The 21,571-nt window shown below is 61.5% G+C and overlaps 3 protein-coding genes across 7 annotated transcripts in view; all 3 read right to left on the bottom strand.

Moving 5' to 3' along the window:
- Positions 1-1,303, bottom strand: part of RAB40C (RAB40C, member RAS oncogene family) — a 28,801-nt gene extending 27,498 nt beyond the window's left edge. Inside the window, exons 1-2 of one of the 3 annotated variants that reach the window (XM_019756228.2) lie at positions 1,100-1,303; positions 106-331 (exon numbers count right to left, since the gene is read on the bottom strand). In XM_019756228.2, coding sequence (XP_019611787.1) covers positions 106-247 — 142 coding nt within the window. In that variant the 5' untranslated portion in view covers positions 248-331; positions 1,100-1,303. Of the gene's footprint in view, positions 1-105; positions 332-454; positions 558-1,099 lie in introns of those variants that run through there. The other 2 variants (XM_074322968.1, XM_074322969.1) reach the window with 2 other exon arrangements.
- Positions 1,304-2,097: 794 nt separating this feature from the next.
- On the bottom strand, positions 2,098-19,188 carry PIGQ (phosphatidylinositol glycan anchor biosynthesis class Q). Of its 3 annotated transcripts, XM_074322571.1 has the most exons (12): positions 17,468-17,607; positions 17,155-17,273; positions 13,617-14,315; positions 11,232-11,363; positions 11,003-11,123; positions 8,926-9,052; positions 8,434-8,587; positions 8,207-8,318; positions 7,432-7,512; positions 6,712-6,826; positions 5,065-5,126; positions 2,098-4,174 (listed from the first exon to the last, which is right to left on the bottom strand). In XM_074322571.1, the coding sequence occupies exons 3-12, from the start codon at positions 14,303-14,305 to the stop codon at positions 4,022-4,024; spliced, it is 1,746 nt and encodes a 581-aa protein (XP_074178672.1). In that variant the 5' UTR covers positions 14,306-14,315; positions 17,155-17,273; positions 17,468-17,607; the 3' UTR covers positions 2,098-4,021. The 3 variants fall into 3 exon arrangements, with proteins under 3 accessions (XP_074178672.1, XP_019611794.2, XP_019611795.2); XM_019756235.2 differs by lacking the exons at positions 17,155-17,273; positions 17,468-17,607 and adding an exon at positions 18,785-19,188; XM_019756236.2 differs by lacking the exon at positions 17,155-17,273 and having other exon boundaries at positions 17,468-17,639.
- Positions 19,189-19,322: 134 nt separating this feature from the next.
- Positions 19,323-21,215, bottom strand: NHLRC4 (NHL repeat containing 4). Its single transcript, XM_074323077.1, has 3 exons — positions 21,209-21,215; positions 20,806-20,862; positions 19,323-20,267 (listed from the first exon to the last, which is right to left on the bottom strand). Exons 1-3 carry the CDS (start codon positions 21,213-21,215, stop codon positions 19,369-19,371), a joined length of 963 nt encoding a protein of 320 aa, XP_074179178.1. The 3' UTR covers positions 19,323-19,368.
- Between the last annotated feature and the right edge of the window lie 356 nt (positions 21,216-21,571).

The raw sequence follows: 21,571 nt of genomic DNA on the forward strand, positions 1-21,571 counted from the left end.
CCTGGGCCCAGCAGGGCGAGCTCTGCCGCCGCGCGCGCCGAGCCCTTCCCCGGAGGGGACAGGAGGCGGCACCCCGCGGGCGGGCCGGCGACGGGACCTCCTTACCGTTGCTGTAGGCGTACGGAGACTCGGCCGCCCCGTCCTGGAGGCTCTCCAGGATCTCGCCCTTGCCCACGTCGCTGTCGCCCACCAACAGGAACTTGAGCAGATAGTCGTAGCTCTTGACCGGGCTGCCTTGCGTCCCCATCCTCGCTCACGCGCGCACAGGCCGCGCCCGCATGCCCACGGCGCCGGCCGCGGGAGCACGGCGGGGAGGAGGCCTCCGACCGACCTGCGGGGACGGAGCTCGGGTGAGGGGGGGGCCGGTGAGGCCCGGTCGGCGAGGGCCCGACCGCCCCCGTCCGCGGCCACGACCGCTCGGGACACAGCGCCTAAGCTCGCCCGCCGCCCGCACCTGTTCCGCCGCCTGCCTCACCTCAGCGCTGCCGCCGCTCCGCTGCTTCCCGCACGGCGCCGCGCAGCCCCGCTGCCACGCCCCGCCCCGCCCCCAGTCCGCGCGCCGCCATTGGCTGACTGCCGCCTGCCTGCCCAGGCCCATTGGCCCGCGCACACGTCCTTCACTACAGCCTGCCCCCACCGTTCCCACACAGCGCAGCTACGCCTCCGGTTGCCCTGCCCCATCACCGCCCCATCCCGCCTCCTCCCGGTCACCATTGGTCATCCATCTCTCCTTTCCTGAGATCATTGGTTCATGTGCACGTCCATCATGACGGCCCGCCCTCTCTACCGTTCCCCCCTCGACAATTGCGGAGATTCCGACCGCCTCGCTTAGTCGACGTCGGCATTGGCTGCTCGCCTCCCGCTTTCACGGAACCACTGGTCCGTCTGCACGTCAGTCAGCACTACTACCTCCCTACCCCTTTCCGCAGAGCATCCCGGAGTCACCCGCAACCCCGCCCACTGCCCCCAACCTTGCCCGCCCCCTCCCCGTCGCCATTGGCCACCGCTGCCGATTCCTCCAAGCCACTGGACCACCAGCACGTCGATCACAACCTCTAAGCCCGCATTGTGTTTCCCGCCCCCTTCCCTACACGCTCACCATTAGGGAGCTTGGGACTCCAGGTTGTTTGCATACGCCCCCTTCCTTCCCGCGGACGGGAGCAGAATGGTGGCGGTACCCAGGATGAGATGATGCGTCTGGGTCGAGGAGGACTAACACCACCCGTAGTAAGCTGCGGACGTTGCTTCCGCAGAGACCCCAGAGAGCGCGGCGTGTCCCCCAAGAATTGCGCTCTCGGAAGTCGCCCTCCCCGTGGCGGGGGCGTGGCCCGGGCGTGGCGGGGCGGAGGTGGCCAATTGGCGCGGGGGAGCCCGAGGAGGCAGGACTTCCGCTGCTAGCAGGGGGCGGGACCGAGGGGCAGTGGCTGGGCTGGGGGCGTGGGCGCGGCAGCTCAGATAGTGTTCCGGGAGTTGGCTAGGGGTGTGGGTCCCGGCGTCTGCCCTTCGCCCTGGGCAAGGCCGTATGTTACAGCGCGTGGCTGTGAAGGCCTAAAGTTCTAGAACCACGGCGGCTCCGTGGCCGGGTGACTAACTCTTCATCTATCAGAGGTGATGGTAGCACAGCCTCGAGCCACGGAGTGACAGGACCCTGCCCCCAGCTGCTCGTGGCTGAGTCTAGAGACCCAGCAGAGCCGGGTCGGGCCAGGTGTTGGGTTATTTTTCTTAAGGGGCAAAGAAGTATGAAAACCCTCTGAATACTTGTGCAGATGTGAAGTTTCACTCTGCGAAATGGAGATTAAAGCAAAATAATACCCCTTTCACCCATCAGATTGGCAGCATCGCTTGCAGGCCAGGATGTGGGGAACAGCCCTCAGGGAGGGTGGTTGGACAGGCTAATGATTCTGCTTCTGATTTAACATAGAGAAGTCCTTGCAAAAGTACTCAAGGAATTTCACAGCAGCCGTTGCAATGATGATGAAAGTCAGGAAACCATCCAGAGTCCCCAGACAGGGAGCTGTTAAATCAACCAGGTGACCAACATAAGGTGCAGACAGCACTGATGTGAAAAGAGAAGAAATCAAATGACAGTACAGTATGTCCAGTGTCATTTCAACATTTATGCTGCAAACTAACAAATCATTTCATTCTAGATTTACATAGAAACGGAATGTTTGTGCAGAATCAGGTCTGGAAGGCTGCTCTCCAAAGGGACAGCACTGTTTTCTTCTGAGGTTGGGGATCAAGAGTGATTTTCTCTTCCTTATTTGTAATGAGAACATATTCACATAGGACATGTAACTTATAAGTAACTCAAAAGGTTAAGCATAAAAGTACCATATGACACTGCAATTCCACTGCCAGAGAAATGAAAACATAACGTCCGCAGAAAAAACTTATGCATGAATGTTCACAGCAGCATTATTCACAATCACCAAAAGGTGGAAATCACACAAACATCCATCAATAGGTCAACGGATAAACAAAATGTGGTACATCCGTTAGTCTATATTCATCCATAAAGAGGAATAAAGTACTGATAAGTGCTACATTCGCTTTATGACAAATGTCCAGAATAGGCAAATCCATAGACAGTAGATTAGTGGTTGCCAGGGCCTGGGGTAGGGGAAATGGTGAGTGATTACGTAAGGGGTACAGATTTCTTTCTGGGGTGATAAAAATGTTCTAAAACTGGTGATGGTCATTCTACTTGGTAAAGTTACTACAAATCAGTTGTGCACTCAAAATGGGTGAACTTTATGATATATAAGATATGCCTCAATAAAGCTGTTAAAAAAATAATACATCAGGAAAATAAGTTGTCAGAACGGAGCCAAGCGCAGCCTCACTTGACCAGGCGCAGAGCGGTGTGTGCGAGGTAGAAGCCACACGAGAGTCAGGGCTTCCTGAAGAGCAGATCTGTGCTGAGGGAACACGCATGTCATCACAGCAACCACACCCCAGTGTGTCACTCCAAGGACAGCCTGGTTGGCCCATGTGTCCAGCGGACGAGGAATGGGTGGCAAGGACTTGCCTTCCAAGGGGTCACTGCGTGTGCACCATACCTTGAGCAACAGGTGGTCTTCACAGAGAGCAGACCCCAGGATGGGCAACACACCCAGTGACCCCCACCCCAAAGCTGCAGACAGCTTTTACAGGGGTGGCAGCAAGCCCCACACACACTGTCTTTGCATGGTGGCTAGTGCCGGGGAGGCGCCCTAAGGAGCAGGTCCCTCTGTTGGTGAGCAGCAGTTGGTGCGTGCCTGGGCCTTCCTCACCTGCCGATTCAGTGCGAGGCTCTCCTGGTGTCCTCCTGGCCCTCTGGAGAAGCAGAAGGCTGGGACCGTCGAGGGCAGAGGCTAGCCAGGTAAGGGCAGGGCCACTGGGAACCCTGAAGTTCCTGCCTGTCCGTTTCCTCGGGGCATGTTCTCCCTAGGGGCATGGCCGTTCCCTGGACTCTGGGTTACAGCAGACATGGCCTCCAATGTTTACGGAAAGGGTACATCCACCCACAACACAAGGAAGGATGCTTGGGAGTCAGAGTCTCAAGGACTGCGGAGTGCATTCTGGGAGGGGTCCCTCCACCTACCGCATGGCTGGGTGACCTGCCAGCTCACCCCACTGGGAAAGGGCATGGTGAGCAGAGCTTAAGCTCTGAAAACCCTCCCCAGGCAGGTCGGGGCCTGAGTTGGGGCCAAAGGGACGCCTTGGCAGGCCTGTGGGGCTGGTGGGCATCAGGCAACAGATCGGAGGTGGGTCCAAGACGGAGCGCAAGCAGGCTGACCTGCCGGCCACCCAGCCCTACATCATCCTGCTCACCACCCCCATGACCTTCAACCTCGGAGTCAGGAGGAGATGCGACAGGCAGGGCCCCGCAGGACCTGTGGAGGCCCCAGACGACGGGGCAAGGAGGGCAGAGAGCAGGGCCACGTACTGCCCGACAGTCAATGCCATAGGACTTGGCGTGGTGGAGGGCTGACCATGGCCGAGCAGTGATGCTGGGTGGGCTGGTGGCCGTGGTCCCTCAGTCTTGCTTGTCCTCTCTCTGCCTCCAGGGGTAGATGAGCTCCCCGAAGAACAGCTTGCGACACAGGGAGCCCCAGGAGTGCGTGGGGTGGCAGCCATAGCGGGGCAGGCGGTAAGTGTGCACCACGCGACCATAGGACAGGGGGTTTATCTGGAAGCACAAGGGCAGTGGTCAGCCTGGGCATGGCCCCAATGCCCTGGGGCTCAAGCTCTTGGGGCCTCGCAAGCCTTCATGGGTGGGAGGGTGGGGCCCTGGGCTTGACAGTTGTGGGGTTGGGCCAGCTCCGTGCCAGACGGGCTCTCGCCTGTGGGCCACGGGGCAGGGTGAGCAGCTCCGGAGGGAATGCTCTGCTCTGGGCAGGCTGCAGGGAGGAGGCGGGCTGGGTTGGCAGGTGCAGCCCCCTCCACTCCAGGACTCACGTAGCTCCCCACAGCCACCTCTGGTGGGACTCAGAACACACTGAACATCGGGAAAACCACACAGGGCCCCAGCTGCCTCAGCATCTGACCTCTCCCAGTGACCCTCAGGCCAACCCTGCCTGCCTGGACCCAACACTGGCACCCAGGGAGACACCTAGTGGGTCACATGGCTAGTAACCTGTTCCCTCCGCAGGTCGGGGGCTTCCAGACTGTTTCAGATAAAGGAGCCCAACAGAGAACCATGTGTCCTGAGGCCTTTGCCAAATCTGTGCTGTTCTTCCTGGACCAAGAGCTCGTGGGGCCCAGGGCAGGAGACAGAAATGCAGGGCCAACCAGGCAGGAGCCCTAGGCGGCCAAAGGCGTCTGACCCAGTGCAGGGGAGCCCGTCCACAGCCCTGCTGGGGAAGGCTCCAGGCAGAGACCGTCATGGTGCCCAGAGGCTTTGGGGGGTGGTCTACCCCTGGGCCCCATCCCTCAGTCATGCTGGGCTCTCCTACCTGACCCTAGGCCTGTGATGCCCCACCCAGGACAGCGCACAGGTGCCTGGTCCCAGCTGCCCTGGGACATGGCGAGCAGGGGGTCTGTCCACCAGCAGCAGCATGAGGTCCGCAGCGGCCTTACCTGCATCAGGAGGCGGAGGGGCCTGCCAGCCTCATGCTCCAGGACTCGGAACTTCACGCCAGCTGCAAGGACAGCAAAGTGTCCAGGAGGGAGGGCAGTGGCCGTTCAGGGCTCCCCAGCCCCATCAGCCCTCCTGCTGTGTGTCCGCAAGGACAGGTGTGGGCAGCGGCACTCTGGGAGTGAAGGCCCATGCGTCTCTGGGCACGGGCTGCCTGCGCTCTTCCGCCCCTCCCGTCCTTCCCATCTGCCTCTGAGCGCGCGGCTGGGCCACTAGCTAAGCCTCCTGCAACTCCACCTAACGCAAAAAGCCAGTGTCTGGCTCGCAGGGGTGCGGCCTGGGCCGCACGGGTGCAGCCTCTGCTGCTTTCCAAATGGGACGTGGGTTTTCCCACAGAACCAACAGGCATTGGAAGGGTGGCAGCTGTCCTGCTGGCATCTACAAACCTTCTAACTTTTTTGTACGTGGCCAACTGGGACCCACCATGCACCAGCCTGCAGTTTGGACCCCCAAGCCTGGGGATTCCCAGGCGGAAGATTTTTTTGAAGAGAAACAGGAGCTAATTATCATTTGATGAAGAGGCCCCACGGCAAACTCGGGTGAGAGAGGAGGCGGCTGCATCTGTGGCCTTTCATGTGAAGTTAAAACAACTCTGCTCTGGCCGTGAGCCAGGGTCTGGGGGAGGAGCGTGCTGTGTCTCAAGTTCTCCACCTGGCATTCTGAGGTGGGCGTGGAGGCTCGGGGCTGAGCGAGCACGGGCAGCACAGGAGGTGGGGCCCTGGCCTCGCCATCTGTGGTCAAAGTGCCTTGGAAAGAGGCTCTCAGGGCATCCAGCAGGCGGGTCTTTCGTCCAAAGCCCATGGAGCACCGGTGTTTATGTCCTCTGGCTCGGAGCTGGCTGGGAACAGCCACCATGTGCTTTGGGGTGAGCCCCAAGCTGCCCAGCTGTAAACTGGGTGCAGAGCCTCCTGGGCATTGTGGTCGCCTCGTGGGCCATCTGAACAGCTGCTGGACGGGGGCTGTACTGAAACTCCCCAGGTTCCCTGACATGTTCAAAGCCCCTGCACCGACCCACAACCCTGTGACCAGGGCAGCGGCCTCCCGAGGTCTGCAGTGGGCTCTCAGGAGCATGTGGCCAAACGAGTGGTTGGCGTCAGCATGCAAATGGGCAGCTGCCTACAGAGGGGATGGCGGTGTTGTCCCAACAAGTAGTGGTCTGGAAGGACACTCTTCTCACACAGATCTGGCCAGCCCAGCACCCCCCATCCTGGCCTGTCCCCTCCAAAGTTGACGGGGCACCAGCAGGCACACACAGCCCCACACACCCACCACCACACGGGGACTCGTCTTCTCTGAGCCACATGCAGGCACCAGCTATACCACTGTGGACAGACCTCAAGGCAGATGTTCACGCTTGTCACAGAAAAGGGTGATAAAAAGGAAGGACCACCGTCTCTGTGGCCTCTGAACCTAAGCACCAGCGGGGCCCTCCCCCCACCCTCACTGCAGGCAGCTGGTCTAGCGGATGCCCTAGGACCACCCGCCCCCCCACACCACCGCTTTCAGGCAGGAGGCGGCACACAGGGTGCAGTCGGTGCCTCGGCAGGGCCCCGCAGGCGGGCTCCCGCCCACGCAGCACACAGCCCTACCTGCGAGCCGGTAGGGCCGGCAGAGCCGGAGGCCGAGCGCATACAGCGGCAGGGAGTTGATGAGGCCGACGAGCAGGCGGATGAGGCCCTGCGCGGTGATCACCAGGAGCCGGAGCTGCAGCACAGACGGCGCCCAGGGCCTCTGAGCCGGGGCTGCGGCCAGAGCCATGCCCATGCGCAGAGCAGCCCGATGGGTCCGCGGCCACAGTGAAGGGTGACCAAGGGACTCAAGAGCCTTGCGAGAGCATGGCTCCCACTCTGAGGAGGGCACGGACACCCCCCCACATCCTGAACCTGAGGCCCAAGCACAAGGACACCGGGCAGCAGCAGGTAGGAGTGGTCGGCCCTCCCGCCAGGCCAGAGGAGATGCTGTTCCACCCCCGGGGAATGAGCCCCTGGCCCCCCACCCAGGCTACCTAGGGACTGCTCCCCTCCTGCTGTGTGAGTCCCCCCAGGCCAGGCACTAAGGGGAGACCACCACCATGAGCTGCCCACCAGGGGTCCTGCCCTCCCTGCGTGCCCCCCAGGGTGGACCCCTACCCACTCCGGGACCCAGCACACACTGCCCAGGGTCCGGAACAGCCATCCTTTACATGGCCTGCAGCCAGGGGGTGGCCTGCCCATGACTGGCCGGCTGGCAGGTGGAGATGGCAGTCAGCACTCTAAGCCCTGCAGGCAAAGCCCCTTGGCCGGTGCCACCTAGAGCCCCCCATGGCTCACCAGGGTGAACACCAGGTAGTACAGGGCCGTGGTCGGCAGCAGGAAGACCAGGATGGTGAAGAGCAGAGTCCCGATGAACAGCTGCCGGGCAAGGGGGCACGGGCATCAGCATGAGCTGGAGCCACGCAGGTCAGCCCCTGCCGTCCGTGCCCAGCAAGCCCAGCCTGTAACTGAGCAGAAATGGGACACCCGCTGGTGGGACACCTGCTTCCTGAGGCAACTCGGGGAAGCCAGCTCTCGACAGCTGTCTCCAGTACTGAGGGTTTATGACTATGTGCCCTCCAGGCTCGGTGACCCACAGGAGACAGGACCAGCCAGTAGGGTGGGCAGCCACGCACACGGAAGACGGAGGGGCTGTGAAAATTAGAGCACAGCATACCCTGGATAGCAGCGCTCAGGGTCTGGGTCTCAGGTGTGAGCAAGCTAGCAGGTGAGTCAGAGCCAGGCCCTGTGCCCAGAGCACCTCTCGTGCCGCCGTCCAGTGGGCAGGGCCTCTTGAGGGCAGGGTCTGTCTCCCATATGTAAGGTTCGGCAGTGTCTGAGGGCCCCACATGCACCCTGCCCCTTGCAGGCTCCCCACGTCCCCCATGTCTCCCGCCGACCCTGCAGGTGAGCTGCAGGACAGGAGCGTGGCTGCCCCCTCGGGTGCCCAATCAGCTACATGGCCAGGCGCATTCAGAGGGGACGGTTGGACTGGAGCTGGGAGGTAGTCACCTGTAGGTCACGCTGGCCTGGTGGGGCCAGGTGCCCCCTGCCCTGCAGTCCTGCCCAGTACCTGGTCCAGGTCGTAGGAGCAAGAGTCCACCCGCTGGCGGAGAACATTCCACTTCTTCCCTCGGAACAGGCGCCAGAGCGAGGACAGGCCACAGATCTTCAGGCAGTACAGCCTGGAGGACACGGTGCCGTCAGGGCCAGGCCGGGGCACCAAACCACCCCCGGGCCTTCCCAGCCCCAGGAGCCAGGGCTGCAGCAGGACGCCTGCGGGGGCAGGGAGCACCCCACCTGGCGCCGTAGACGTAGAAGCAGTAGATGTGGAAAGTGAGGAGAGCGATGATATCCGACAGGATGGACAGGGAGACCGTCAGGCCCAGACAGGCGGACAGGCCCACGTGCCACACGATTCGCTCGATGAAGGGGGACATGAGATGGATGTAGCCTGGTGGGATGGGGGAACCCTGAGGGGGTGCCCAGGGGGGTCCTGGCCCCCCCACGGCCTCACTGAGCATGGCGCCTGACACTCCTGGTAACTATGATGACAGACTGCGCCGCTGGCCATCCCTCGGCAGAGCAGCCAGCCCAGCACAGCGGGACTCGCACACACAGGATGCTGGAAGGGCAGGAAGCAGGGACCCAGGGGGCAGCACCAGGCCTGGAGTCCACCGCCCTCCTCAGCCAGGGCTTGTGTCCCTGGGGGTACAGGCTTTGGGAGCCACGTCAGGGGTCACTGGAGCCGGGGGGAGCCCTGAGGCCCGCCGCCCACCCGCCAGCACTCACTGATCCACAGGTGGATATGGTACAGGAAGAAGCGGCCCAGCACCTGGTCCAGCGCCCGGTTCATCTTGAGCCCGGCGGGCGCGCCCATTAGCCACTGCAGGAGGTGCTGCAGCTCCTCGGCCACGCGCTGCGAGGACACAGAGGGGCATGCTGTCCTTAAATGGCTCTACACTGGCCAGCCCATCTGTGCAGGGCAAAGGTAGACCGGGCTCCCTCCTCCAGGTGTCTGGATGCCGTCTCCTATCACGATGGGCACACGGGGTGTCCTACACTTGTCTGGCCGTGGAACACCTCTTCAAAGGTGTTCTGGGATGCAGGGCCGAGAGGCATGACCTGTGAGGCCAACAGTCTGCCCCTGGCCCCTGGACACGTGGCCCCTGCTGGGCATCAACCTCCAAATGAGGCATCATTTCCCCCGTGGCACCGCTCTGAATCCATGGGAGCCCTTGGCCCAGGTGACAGGATGTGGGACAGACACAGGTTCACTGTGAACCTTGCAGGGGGAGCCCGTGGGCCCAGCCAGTCTTCCTCTGCCGAGGACCCACCCCACCACCTGCCCTGGGTGGGTGAACTCAGGTGAAAATGAGGGTGTGAAGCCCATCGGGGCCCAGACAGCAGGTAGGAGGGCTGGAGGGTCCTCTAGAGGGAAGGAGAGATGAGGGCTCAGAGTCAAGATCAATGGCAGTGAGGGCCAGAGACAGCACAGAGAGCCTCATAAGCAAGCAGAGAAGCTGACCAGCATCCTAGCTGCCCCGGGAGGAAAGCCAACGTCCAGGGGGGCCGTGTTGGCCCCAGTGGGCAGGCCCTCTGCCTGTCAGCCTCATCACCGATGCTGACACCCAGGTGTGACCTCCCTGCCCCAGTCAGAGGTCTGCCACGACCCCCTCCCCCTGCCCGCCTGGCAGGCCTCTCCCAGCACTGCGTGAAGGCTTCAGCCATGTCAGGAGCAGTGAGAAGAGGAACAGAACGTTCTTTATAAATAGAGCTCATTTAATATTTAAAGGATAAGAGCTTGGCGGCAGGAAGAGGCTTTCATTTTTAAATTAAATATTTATATTTTGTAGCAGTTTTGCAGAAGGGAGGTCTAGGGTGAAGCTGGTCAACAGGCAGAGTATAGACAAGCAGGTGTGGCAGCCAAGCCCCCTTCTTAACCCCCACCTCTTCCTTTCTCCTTCCTCCTTCCTCTCAGCCAGGCCACCTCGAGACGCTGTGGGGACCCTCAGCCTGGGAGGACTCCTGCCCACAGGGTCCGGCCCAGTAAACACCCATGGCTAGACGCTGGGGACAGCTGGCAGAGGCTGGGTCCACATGGGCCCCCAGTCAGGCCTCGGCCCTGGACCACAGAGACCCCCACAGAGGCTGGGGTGTAGCCCCAGGGGCCAGAGTGCCTGCCCTACGCAGGAGACGAGCTCCCAACAGAAGCGACAGGGCCCTAGGCGCTGAGGATGGGAGGCGGAGCAGCTGAAGGCCCGGAGCCGGTGTGGAAATGCAGGTGGGCCCTAGAAGGATGGCCATGGTGGGGACGAGGGGCCAGCACACAGGCCCTGGAAACATTGCCCAGCATCGAGGGGCAAGTCCCGGGGTACGGCAGATGAGCGGGTGCCTCTGGCTCTTAGCACGAGAACAATGGAGCCAATGCTGGGGCGATGGGACCCCCTCAGTGGGAGGCCAGGACCCCACCACACACACAGCCCTGGACACACAGGTTTCCATGACGCCAACCACGCAGAGGACCCAAGTCAAAAGCCAGTCGCCCCGAAGAGCCAGGAGAGCAGAAACGGTCACGCAGGGGGAGGCAATAGGGACACCGTGACACTAGGCCTGGCAGGGGGAGGTGGGTTCCCCCTAAAAGCCTCAACCACAAGGTGGCCCCCAGACATGGCCACCTTTAGGAGGGAAGATGGAGGCCAGGAGCCGCGATATAAACCGCCAAAGGAGGGTGGGCACCTGGCAGGCCCGTCTCCACACAGCAGCTCCCAGGGGACTGAGGGGCCTCTGCTGCCCCAGGAAGGGCCCCAACCCCACCCCAGGAAACGGGTGCTCAAGTCCATACCCGGCTGCACCCCGAGCAACTCACGTCAGCCACTGGGACGAGGGCATCGGCCAGCTGCTCAATGCGACCTTTCCCGTGGAGCCAGGACAAGAGCGTGAGGCCGAGGGCCACGTCGAGCAGCACGGAAACACACATGTTGGCCTTCCTGGAAGGAGGGTTCCCACGGGAGTGGGTGGTCAGAGGGTCAGCACGGACGGGCTGGGGGCAGAGAAGCGGGTGGGGGAGAGGAGACAGACCCGGGGCAGGCCCGCACCTCATCCACTGGGAGGGGTTCTCGGCCTTCTGGGGGCTGAAGATGAGCGTGAGCTGCTCCAGGCGGTACCTAAGCTGCTCGCACGTGGAGAGCTTGCTGCAGATGAAGGGCAGTGGCCACATCTTGAAGACCCTGTGAAGGAGCAGAGAGGATGGGCCTTCAGCGCCTCCCGGGGCCTCTCCTGCCTGCCAGGGAGCGAGGGCCCCTCAGTGTAGCCCACACCCCTCACTGTGCAGATAGGAAGCCTCAGGCCAGGCTCAGCACGGGTCCTCCCTGGGCCCCAAACACCGAGGGCCACACTCCTGAACTCAGCAGGGCAGGGACACAAGTGGGGGCCCAGGTGGGCGGCCCGGCGAGGTTCACGGTGCACTCACGACCAGTAACCGGGAGGCTGATCACCTCACAGAGCTCTGACCAGGCCACGACTGTGCCCCAGGAGTGGAGAGAACGCACTGCCCTGCTGGATGGGTGACCCTCGTCAAGGGTCTCCAGGTGACCTGGCCTCCCGAGGCTGCTTTCTCAGCAGGCAAAGGAAGCACCAAGACACTTCCACAGACCTTCAAATGTTGAGGAGAGATGCTTGCAAGCCAAGGTGAAGAATGTGCTGGGTCACAGCTCAGCCATGCCCAGGGTCCCTTTCCACTCACAGCCTTGCTGCTGGCAGGGGATGGAAAGGGCTTGTGGAAAATGCAGAGCCACCAACCAATGTGTGCTTGGACTTTCAGGACGGGAGAGGTCTCGATTTTGAAAGGTTTAAGTTTCATCTCCAACCAAGGGGCTTTGAACCAATTCCAAGAATGAATGCATTCAGCATGCCCCCCCGCCCCCAACTCCCATCAAGAGGAAGGTGGCCTGGTCCTGTCTGTACAGAGACCCCATCCGAACAGCAGTCTCCCCGGGCTCAGAGCAGCCCTAGGCAGCCGGCACCTGCCCTGAAGCGGGCAGGGGGCTTCGTTCCTGCAGTGACAGCCATGCCTCGTGTGAACGAACGTTCCCGTGCTCGTAACCACCACCAGTCAATGACCAACACCTGACCGATGGGCACGTGAGCAGTTCTTAACCTTTCTTGGGTCCTTTGAAAGCTGATAAAAGCTAAGAACCTTCTGTCATGCAGGGTGTCATGCGGGGTCTCAGCTCTTGCTCCCCGCATAAGGACGCAGGACACAGTGTGGCCAAAAGGAACACCCACGGAGCCATAGGTAGGGGAGTCACACCGCTATAGTCTCGCTGGCGGCTGGTTGGAGACACAGGGAGCAGGAGCCACACGATGCTCAATCCTCCTAGTGCTTCTCTGCCAACCAACCCACCCCCTAGCGCAGCCACGGCAGTTGTATCAGTGGCTAATTGGCTAACTGGTTACAGCTGATGGCCAACTAGTCACAGCTGATGGCCATCTACTACCCGAGCCAGCACCTTTCCACGTGAGGCCAAGAGCCTGGAAACTGCTCTCTGGGGCTGTGTCCCCATACTTTCTCTCCCCCAAATTGCACCAGGCCCAGACACACTTGCACGTACTCCTTTAGTTGTGAAGCTCTGAAACCCCCCATCCCCGATGGCCCCCATAACCCAAGGCATTGTCCACACATGACTGCCAAGGGCCCTCAGGACAGGCCTGAGTGCTCCCAGAGCCCCTAGTGAGCAGGCAAGACCAGTCTCCAAACCAGATGACCTGAACCCCTGGACCTAAGAGGAAGGGCTGCCTGAGAGTGGAGCCCAGCTGCTCCCCACCAGGGAGACGGCTTCTCACAGAGAGAGGGGCCCCTGCAGCCCAGCCCCAGGCCCTCTGGTTAAGCAGCCAGAACACTCTGGTGCTGCCCCAGAATTCCCCAGGGCCCCCGGGACTTTTGCCAATCCCTTGGCCAGGCCCGGAGCCAGGAGTGTTCCAGGTGATTCTAGAGAATGGCTGTGGTTGGGGACTACCACCCCACACCCATGGCTGTCAGACAGTGGACGCACCCCATGGCCTCTGCTGCTGCCTCTCCTGTGGTGTGGGGCCAGGCAAGCAGGCAGGCCTGCGCATATTCAGGACGAACAACTCCCAGGCAGGGCAAACACTGGTCCTCGGCTGACAGCCCGATCTGTCCATCGACTCGTCTCCCCCTCGGGGGCTGGAGCCATCTGAGGTGCAGCCAGCACCCCTACCTGGTGGGTCCCATGCAACTGCTGAGGCTGCCAGAAAGCCTGGTGCTGCGCCAGGAGCGCGCGGCACAAGAACAGCTACCATCAGGATGTCCTCTGAGATCCAGAGGAGGGAGCACGGGGGAACTGGGGTACAGGGGCAGCCATGAGCCTCGGAAAGGCCTGCCTGGGTCCCCTGCATGCTGAGGGGTAGGCCTTGGACTCAGGAGCCTGACTTCGTCCCATCCCAGCCCCAGGGGCACCTACCGGCAGGTGCTGGCAGCTGAGACAAGGGACAGCAGGCTGGCCAGCAGCACGCAGATGGGCCCTGAGGCCCACTTGGCCAGCTCCACGAGGATGCTGGCCTCCACACCGTCCGACTGCCAGTGACTCAGCCGCACGGGGCCCTCATCGAACCGGTCACTTCGGAAGAGCACCTCGCTGCGAGCCACCGTGTGGAAAACAGCAGCCAGGCCCGTAGTGCCGGCTACGGCATCGCCAGCCTGCTGGTCAGGCAGGACCGCGGGCGGGTGCAGCTGGGACAGTAGCACCTTGCGCTGGTCGTAGAAGACAATCATGACCTGGTCCTCGCTGGGGGCTCCGGGGGTGGTGGGCCCCTGCCAGCGCGTGGCCTTGCAGCTCCAGAAGGTGCTGCCCTTTTCCCGGCACAGCTGGAGCCAGGGCTCATGGGAGAAGATGGCACCCAGGCCCTCCAGGAAGTGGCCCAGGTTGTCCTCGGGCTCCTGCCGACGGTGGCACCAGGTCCCCAGCACGGCCACGCCCACCTGGCTGGTCTGCTGCACCTGCGCCAGGAACTCCTTGACCTGGATGGGGATAAAGGGAAAGTGCACCACAGCCAGGACCACGGCGCTGCTTTGCTCTGGGACCCACCGTCCGACCAGGAGGCCGCTGTCCGCCGAGGCGCAGCACGTGGGGAAGAAGGCCTTGAGCACCATGCCGGGGTCACTGCAAGAGACGGGGGAGACTCAGCTCAGACATGCTGCGCCGCCACTGCCCTCCATGGCCCAGGGGGGCTGGCAGGGCTGTGGCCGCAGGCCTTGGCCAGTGTGTAGCGCAGATACCCTGCTGGACATGTCTACGTGGCTAGAGGGCCCACAGGTTGGGGTGACCCCGTTGTGGGTTTGATCCTGAAGGCCGGGGGGGGTGTCCCAGCTGCCCATCTCCCATGGGCGCTTCCCTCACCTTTGCCCTGGGCAGCTGCGAGCACAGGCCCCAAATCACCCCTCACCCCCACCCGAGGCAGGTCAACGCTTTCCCCCAATTCAGTGAGAAGCAGGCTGACCCAGGGCAAGATCATGTGACCTGCTCAGTACCACTCACAGGGTATGTGGAACTGAGCAAGAGGTTTAACTTCTGTTTTTAAAGAAACTGATTTGCTTTTTTATGTGTGGCACGGGGATAAATGTACAATCTCATTAACAAAGTAACACAAATTAAAAGTCTATCGAACCTTGACTTACTAAGCCAGCAAGAATAAAGATGAAATTTAAACAAATTGCCGCGGGACTAAGGGAAACCAGACATGTGGACACTGTTGGCGACTGTGGGCACCGACTGGTGCAGGCGCCTCAGAAGATGCCTGGGACGTGCCCCTGGAGGAGCCTCAGTGCTCAGGGAGAAGGCTCAGCTCTCATGGGGCTTCTGCCTCCACCTGACCCTCCAGCCTATGGCCGCGCCCATCCTGCCCTGAGAGCCCATCCATCTGCCACTTCAGGGCAGGGCTCCCAACAGGGCCGAGCGCCTCCTTGGGGCACTATTCTTCCAACCCGGTGGCTATCTAGAATGGGGGTGGGAGAAGTTGGTCAGCCCTGGGGGATGGAGAGACCCTGTCGTCTAGTCTCAGGATGAGAGATGCAAGCTTTCCAGGCCCCTCACTACCTTCACACGGCCTCATCAGCAACAGCATCCCAAGCGGTTGCAATTCCTACACGCGGTGGGACCCGCGCCTTAACTTGCCCAGCAGGAAGCTCCCTGGGATGAGGCTTTCTCAACAAGCACCTCATGCTCCCACCTGAGCCCCTCCCAGATGGCAGCAGGACCTCACCCGCATGGTGCTGAGGGCATTCACCTTCGAGCATGCCCCTTCTGACACCAACTGCAGCTACTCGGCACAAAGGACAGAACAGCTGCGCTGAGCTGAGACCCCCCACGTTGGAGGCCACACCTGGGGGACAGACACAGGCCTTGGACTGAATCTGGGCCTCTGAGCTCTAGTGCTCACCAGGCCCATGGGGACAAGGTACAGAGAGGGACACGCAATGTGGGGGCAGTGTGACATTGTAGGAGGCACAGGGAGCCTTTTCCTGAAGGCCAGGGGACTCTAAGAGGAGCATCAGAGACATAAACACCAGGGTTAAGAGGCCACTGGTGCAGCTGCTTTCCCCCCTTGCAGGAGCCCAGCATGGGGCTGGAGGGTCAAGGCCTCTTCCAGGCAGCTAGTAAAAGGGGCCTCTCCCAGCTGTGGGTTCCAGCTGAAAAGGACCCCTCTGAGTCTGACAGCAGCAGGACTCCCAAATGCCCCTCCTCCAGTGACCAGGGAGGGCAGGCCACAGTGGTGCTGGCCAGGAAAGGCTAGAGCCTCATAACAGCCCCAGGCCAAACCCCTGTGACCCTCATCAAGGGCATCCAGCGCCAACTTGTGCTCCTGACCCTTCTGCAGGGGCTGCCCTCCTGATGGCATCGTGGGAGGGAAAGGGACACCATCACACCCTGCTTGGGGACCCCTTTCCCAGGAGCTACGGAGAACTGCTCATGGCTACCGTCGGAAAAGGAGTAGAACTGCTCTGGGGCGACAGCTTCTCTGGGGGAAGCTGGCTCTACGGTGGGTTCCCTTTGGGGAAAACCGAGTTGTACACATACAACTTGTGCACTTCCTTTGTGTGTATTATGCTTCATCTACAAAGTTTACCTAAAAAAGGAAAAGAAAAAAAGCAGCAGCTCCTCATGTCTAAGGAAGAGCAGAGGGCAGAAGTTGGTGTTCTTATCCGTGGGGCAGTGAGCAAGAACTCTTAACAGATTATGGGGCAAATTCCCACCCCAGCTTCCACCTCAGCCTCTGGGAGTGACGAACACAGAGAAGGCTGCTCAGATCAGACGGCCAGAAAGAGATGAAAGAGCAGGCAATCAATAGCAGAGGTGCAGATGGGAAAAAGCAGGGCAGTAACTGGGCAACGTGCACATCTTTCAAGACTGTGATAAAGGGGGGTTGGGGGGTACAAGGCTGGAAAAGCCTCCCGTGTTAAGAACGACACCCGAGTTCCCTTAGGAAACAGCCCCTTCACAGATCAGTCACATCTCTGGGACACCCCTCCCCACAGAACTGAAGGTCAACAGGCTACCTCATGAAGCAGAAGCTGCATTTGCCTTTCACCCCCTGCGTGAACTCCTTCCAGGGAACAGCCCGGGTAGGACTGGCCAGGGACAGCTCACTGGCTGACACCCTCCTCTGCGAAGCCTCCCCATCACTGCTCCCTCCTCAATAGCTCAAAAGAATTCGTTTTTTTCACTCCATGTCGTTTGTGTTAAAAAAAAAAAAATTTTCTCACGTTGTGTGAACAGTGCTTTTTCTTTCTCATTTCAGAAGAATGGACCTGAATCTAGGATTCTGCTTTTTTGCCCTTTGCTGTCGTCAAGGACAAGTACAAAGTGCTGACAACCAGCTCCACTGACCCCTGAATCCCCTTCCAAAGAGGCCAAAGCTGGGGTGGATCAAAGGGAATCATTCCGAGGCCCTTCACCCCGCACGGCACTGGGACCAGACTCCCCGCTATGAGCACCCACGCACCCGGCCACAAATCCCCCTGATCTGGGCGAACCCGGCTGCTGTGCGGGCTGGCGGGCCGCTCACTGCTCTGCTAAGTCGCAGGCCCCCTCGAGGCGGCAAACGGAGACGTCCCTGTTTTACTGACGATGAAACAGAGGCTCCTAGTGGCAGGAGGCCGGGGCCGGCCCCGGGAGGAGCCTCGGAGAGATCTTTCCGCTCCCTGGCCTGCGTCGGTCCCGCGGCGGCCGGGGAGTCGGGGCCCCCAGCCCCGGCCAGGAGGGGCGGCTCCCCAAGGTCACGCCGCGCGACGCCGGCCCTCCCCGCGAATGCTCACCGGCTGCTCCCCGGGGCCGCGCCCGAGGGCGGCGGGGTCAGGATAGGATTGGGGACCACGTCGCGGGGGCCCGGGCGGACAAGCGCGCTCACGGCCCCCAGCCCCACAGCCGATGCGCCGCGGGACACGAGTCCCCTTCCGCGGGCTCCCGACGTTGCCGCGCGACGGTCCGGCCCCCAAAGGTGCCCGTGCTGCCCGCTGGCCTTGCCCAAGCGTTCCGTGCACGCAACGTTCCCGACTGCGGAGCCAGTGATGCGCGCTCAGCGGCCTTGTTACCGCCACTGCGCAGCGTCCCTGTCCTCACGCCCCCGCAGCATTCTTGTTCCCCCAGTGACCTTGTGCCCCCGCTTAGCGTCCTTGATCCCCCTCCAGTCCACCCGCAGCGTCCGTAACACCCCTGCCATCCAGCCCTCACCTTCCCCCAGCCGCCAAACCTCCCTGGGTTTCCTCGTCTGAGGGACCCAGTGGACCTGGCTTTTGAGGGTTCTGTACTTCGCCTCGCCCCCACCCTCCCGGGGTGAAATGACCTCCAGACCCTACGTGGGATCCCATAAAAGAGCTCACGCCCCAGCCCTAGCCTGGTCCCCTCACACACTGGTCTCCGCAGAGGGGAGCCCCTCCCCCCCAGGTCCCCCTAGGGACAGGCTGGCCAGGAAGTTGTTGGGCCCTGGAGGCCCAGCTCAGAGGCAGGAGCCAACTCACCTGATCGTCAAGGGGTGTCTCTGGACCCTCCTGCTCCAGGAAACAATACCCCTAACACCAGCAGCAACTAATGTTTATTGAGCATCTACTGCACACACTTCCTCACATTGATTGATCCATTTAATCCCCCTTCCCACAGAGGCCTGGCACTTATGGAGGGGATCTTCTCAGAGGTGATGGCCTGAACCACAGACCCCAAAGTCCTGGTGACAGACAGGAGCACCCCCTCACCAGCTCTCAGGGCCCAGACCAGCCACTGTCCCCTCCCCCTGGAGACCCCTAGCTGGAACTAGGAGCTGACTGGGCTCTAGACTCAGAGTAACCCCACCCTTCCCCACCCTCTTGGGGCCTCACTTTCCTGCTGTATTTAAGCAGCAGGCATGTGTCCCCATAGGAAAGCTCTCCTAGACGGGACCACTGCCCATAACCCTCCCAGCACCCCCGCCCATGAACTTGGGCTGTGTGGTCCTGGTTTACAGAGGAGAAAATGAATGATCAGACAGCCTGTGAGACGGTTTCACGTGGGAGAAGTGGCCAAGGGCATGAAGGCTCCCAATGCAGGCATGTGCCACCCCAGGGCGCTTCCAGGGCAGCCCCCCTCTGCCTCCTCCTTACCTCAGATGGGCCCAGAGAAGCTGCAGGAGGCTCGGAACCTCGGGCACCTCTGAGGATGGGGGACAGTGAGGGGCCGCACCCTTTCCCAGGCCGCCCAGCTTAGTGCAACTCAGCCCAGCCACACCTTCCCTGCCTGCCTGTGTCTGATTAGGAGACTGGGGCTGGGGCACTTGGCGGGAAATCCTGCTTGGGTAAGAGCTGGCAGCTGGCCCAGCACACCAAATACCTCCAGGCTTCAGCTGTTGGCTCCAAAGCTCAGGCATCCTGGGCCCTCCGCCAGCAGGGCCACGGCCTGGGTAGACATGGGGGCAGATAGCGCTGGGGCACCCTGAGCTGGGGCATGGCGAGAACCAACTTTGGAGGCTGTGAACCTTGCAGGGGGTGCTGCCAGGCAGCTGATTCATGCCTGCTGACCAAGTCTGAATCCTTTCCAAGAGGAAGCCAGGAAGCCAGACCAGGTGCTCAGAAAATGTGCAGGGTCAGGATGGCACGGCCGGCAGCCCTCCGATGCCCTGAATGTGTCTCTTTCATGGTGTTTCGGTGACCTGAGGGCTGACCCCATGCTGCCATCCAAGCCCACTGGGTCAGGTCAGCTCTGAGTACTGGTACACCTTGATGTAGCTGTCCCCTGCATCGGCCACTACCAGCCGACTCTGGGGCACACAGGCCACACCCAAGGGCCGCCGCAGCCCCTTGGACACCAAGCAGACAGGTGCCCCAGTCCTGGGGAACAGGGTCACCTGACGACGCTGCTCATCTGCCACAATAACACTACCTTCCGCATCGGTGCACACACCAGCCGGGCTGCCAAAGGTGTGCCCCGTCAGGCCCCCCAGGGCGCCCAGGGGTTGGTGGGCATTGCCAAACAGCTGCACATCCCCAAACTCCTCGCTCACGGCAAACCCCCCATCGGGCCCCAGGCCCACCCAGCAGGGGCCGTCTAGACCCAACACAGAGGCTGGGGCCAGTGCTTCCAAGGTGGGGCCCAATGTAAAGCTGTGTACAGCCCCCGGCACATAGTTCGTCACCAGGAAGCGGCCTAGGGCGTCCACAGCCAGTCCCCGGGGGGCCAGGAAGGTACCCACTGTCACCCAGCGGCCTTGGGGGGCTCGGGCGGTATGCTGGAGTGTGTGGACAGCCCCATGGACAAGGTCGCTGACCACCACGAGCCCAGCAGCTGTCACAGCGACGTCCTCTGGCACAAAGTCCCCGATCCCAGGCACGCGGCAGGGCAGGTGGCAGACAGAGCGTCCCTCGAGGTCCAGCACATGGAGGCAGGGAGCAGCCCCAGCCGTCAGGAAGAGCAGGCCGTCCGGGGAACAGTGTAGGCCCCGGGGCCTCCCTCCAGCCCCTGCAGGCACTGGGATCTGCCTGAGCAGCCGGGGCTCCCAGGAGGGAGTGGGGTCTCCAGGCGGGTCCAGCGTGAGGTGCAGGCCCTCAACTGGCCAACTGGTGGGAAAGGCCAGGAGGTCAGAGTTTGGGGCTGCAAGAGAAAGAGGCCCCACTGTGTGCCAAGTAGCAGCTACCTCTGTTCCCCCTGTGCCCTTCCACGCAGTGTTGATGTCCTGTTTTACAGATGAGGAAACTGAGGCATGTGGGGAGTTTGGGGGATCTGGATTTGAACTCAGTTCCACCAGGTCCTGAGTCTGGCCCAACCTGCGAGCCTAGTAGCAAGCTGTGTCTCTAGGTCCCATTTTCCCAGATATAGTCCCTGGAACACAATTCGGGGAGACACAGACCCATGAAGGTCACCATAGATTTTCCTCTGAGGCCTGAATAAGCTCACGGGTATTGAGATGTGCCAAGGCAGGGGTGGGGGATGACAGATAAAAAGTGTTTCTCACACTCATCTGCCCACAGAACCCTTTCTGCCTTCCTTTACTTAACACAGGGAAAGTGACCCTTCTTTCCCTTTGCCCCCACACAAATCCTGGAGACTTCCAACCCTTTAGGGTTGAGGCAGGGGTCCAGGCCTCTCCACCTGCCCTTACCCAGGGAGGCCAGCTGGAAGGGTCTCCTACCTGGGGCCAGGCCCTGGGCCCTGTTCCCTGCTCGGCTGCAGCCTCTGTTGTTGGAAACTAGAGCCTGAAGGAGTGGGAGGGGCCACCCGGACGTGGGGGAGAGGGGAGGAGGCGGGTGGAGCCTCTGGGCTCTGTGGAATCCTGTCACTCAACTGCTAAACTCCCCCCCCACACACACACCTCCAAGTGCTGCTACATTTCTGCCTTGGGGCCTTTGCACTGGCCTCTGAGACATTCTTCCCCGCTGCCCCTGCTTGGCTGGATGCCACTGTGGTCAGCTCAGTCTGCCCCTCCCCAGGGGGGCACCCACAGCTGTCCACACCCCTCACCCCTCTGAAAGGTCAGTCGTGGGCTCCCTCCTCAGGAGGCTCTGAGGAAATGTCTGTGTGTGAAGCGGCCCCACCCGCCATCCCCCAGCCAGACCAGAGTCCAGGGTGAAGGACCTCCAGGGGTCCCTCTTGTCCTCCTAGATTGTACAGGCTGGATCCTGTTGCTCTGATCCCATTTTTGCACTTGTAAAGCTGGGGTGACACCACCGAGCAGGGCCAGGCTTGCATCTGTCCGGTGGGTGATGAGAAATCGGGGAGCAGTAGACACATGTGGGTGCCAGCTGATGGGAGGCCAAGGACTCAGGACCTGAACGTTCTCCGGACAGCTCCCAACTCAGCCACAGCCCCCTGCAGACCCTCCAGGAAGCCCCTGGAAGGTGGGGGGTGGGTCAGCCTCTGTCTGCAACCCACGGCGCTACCCCACCTGGCCAGCCTGT

This window comes from Rhinolophus sinicus, linkage group LG18 (genome assembly GCF_036562045.2).
Source record: "Rhinolophus sinicus isolate RSC01 linkage group LG18, ASM3656204v1, whole genome shotgun sequence".
Taxonomy (NCBI): domain Eukaryota; kingdom Metazoa; phylum Chordata; class Mammalia; order Chiroptera; family Rhinolophidae; genus Rhinolophus; species Rhinolophus sinicus.

Coding starts and splice junctions, on each gene's coding strand:
- NHLRC4 (XM_074323077.1), bottom strand. Junction 20,268..20,805: donor GGCCCAGGGCCTGGCCCCAG/GTAGGAGACCCT, acceptor TTTCTCTTGCAG/CCCCAAACTCTGACCTCCTG.
- PIGQ (XM_019756235.2), bottom strand. CDS start 19,188: ATGAATCAGCTGCCTGGCAGCACCCCCTGCAAGGTTCACAGCCTCCAA. Junction 11,364..13,616: donor TCAGCTGCCAGCACCTGCCG/GTAGGTGCCCCT, acceptor GCTCCTTCACAG/GGTCTTCAAGATGTGGCCAC. Junction 7,513..8,206: donor GCTCCTACGACCTGGACCAG/GTACTGGGCAGG, acceptor CTTGCCCGGCAG/CTGTTCATCGGGACTCTGCT.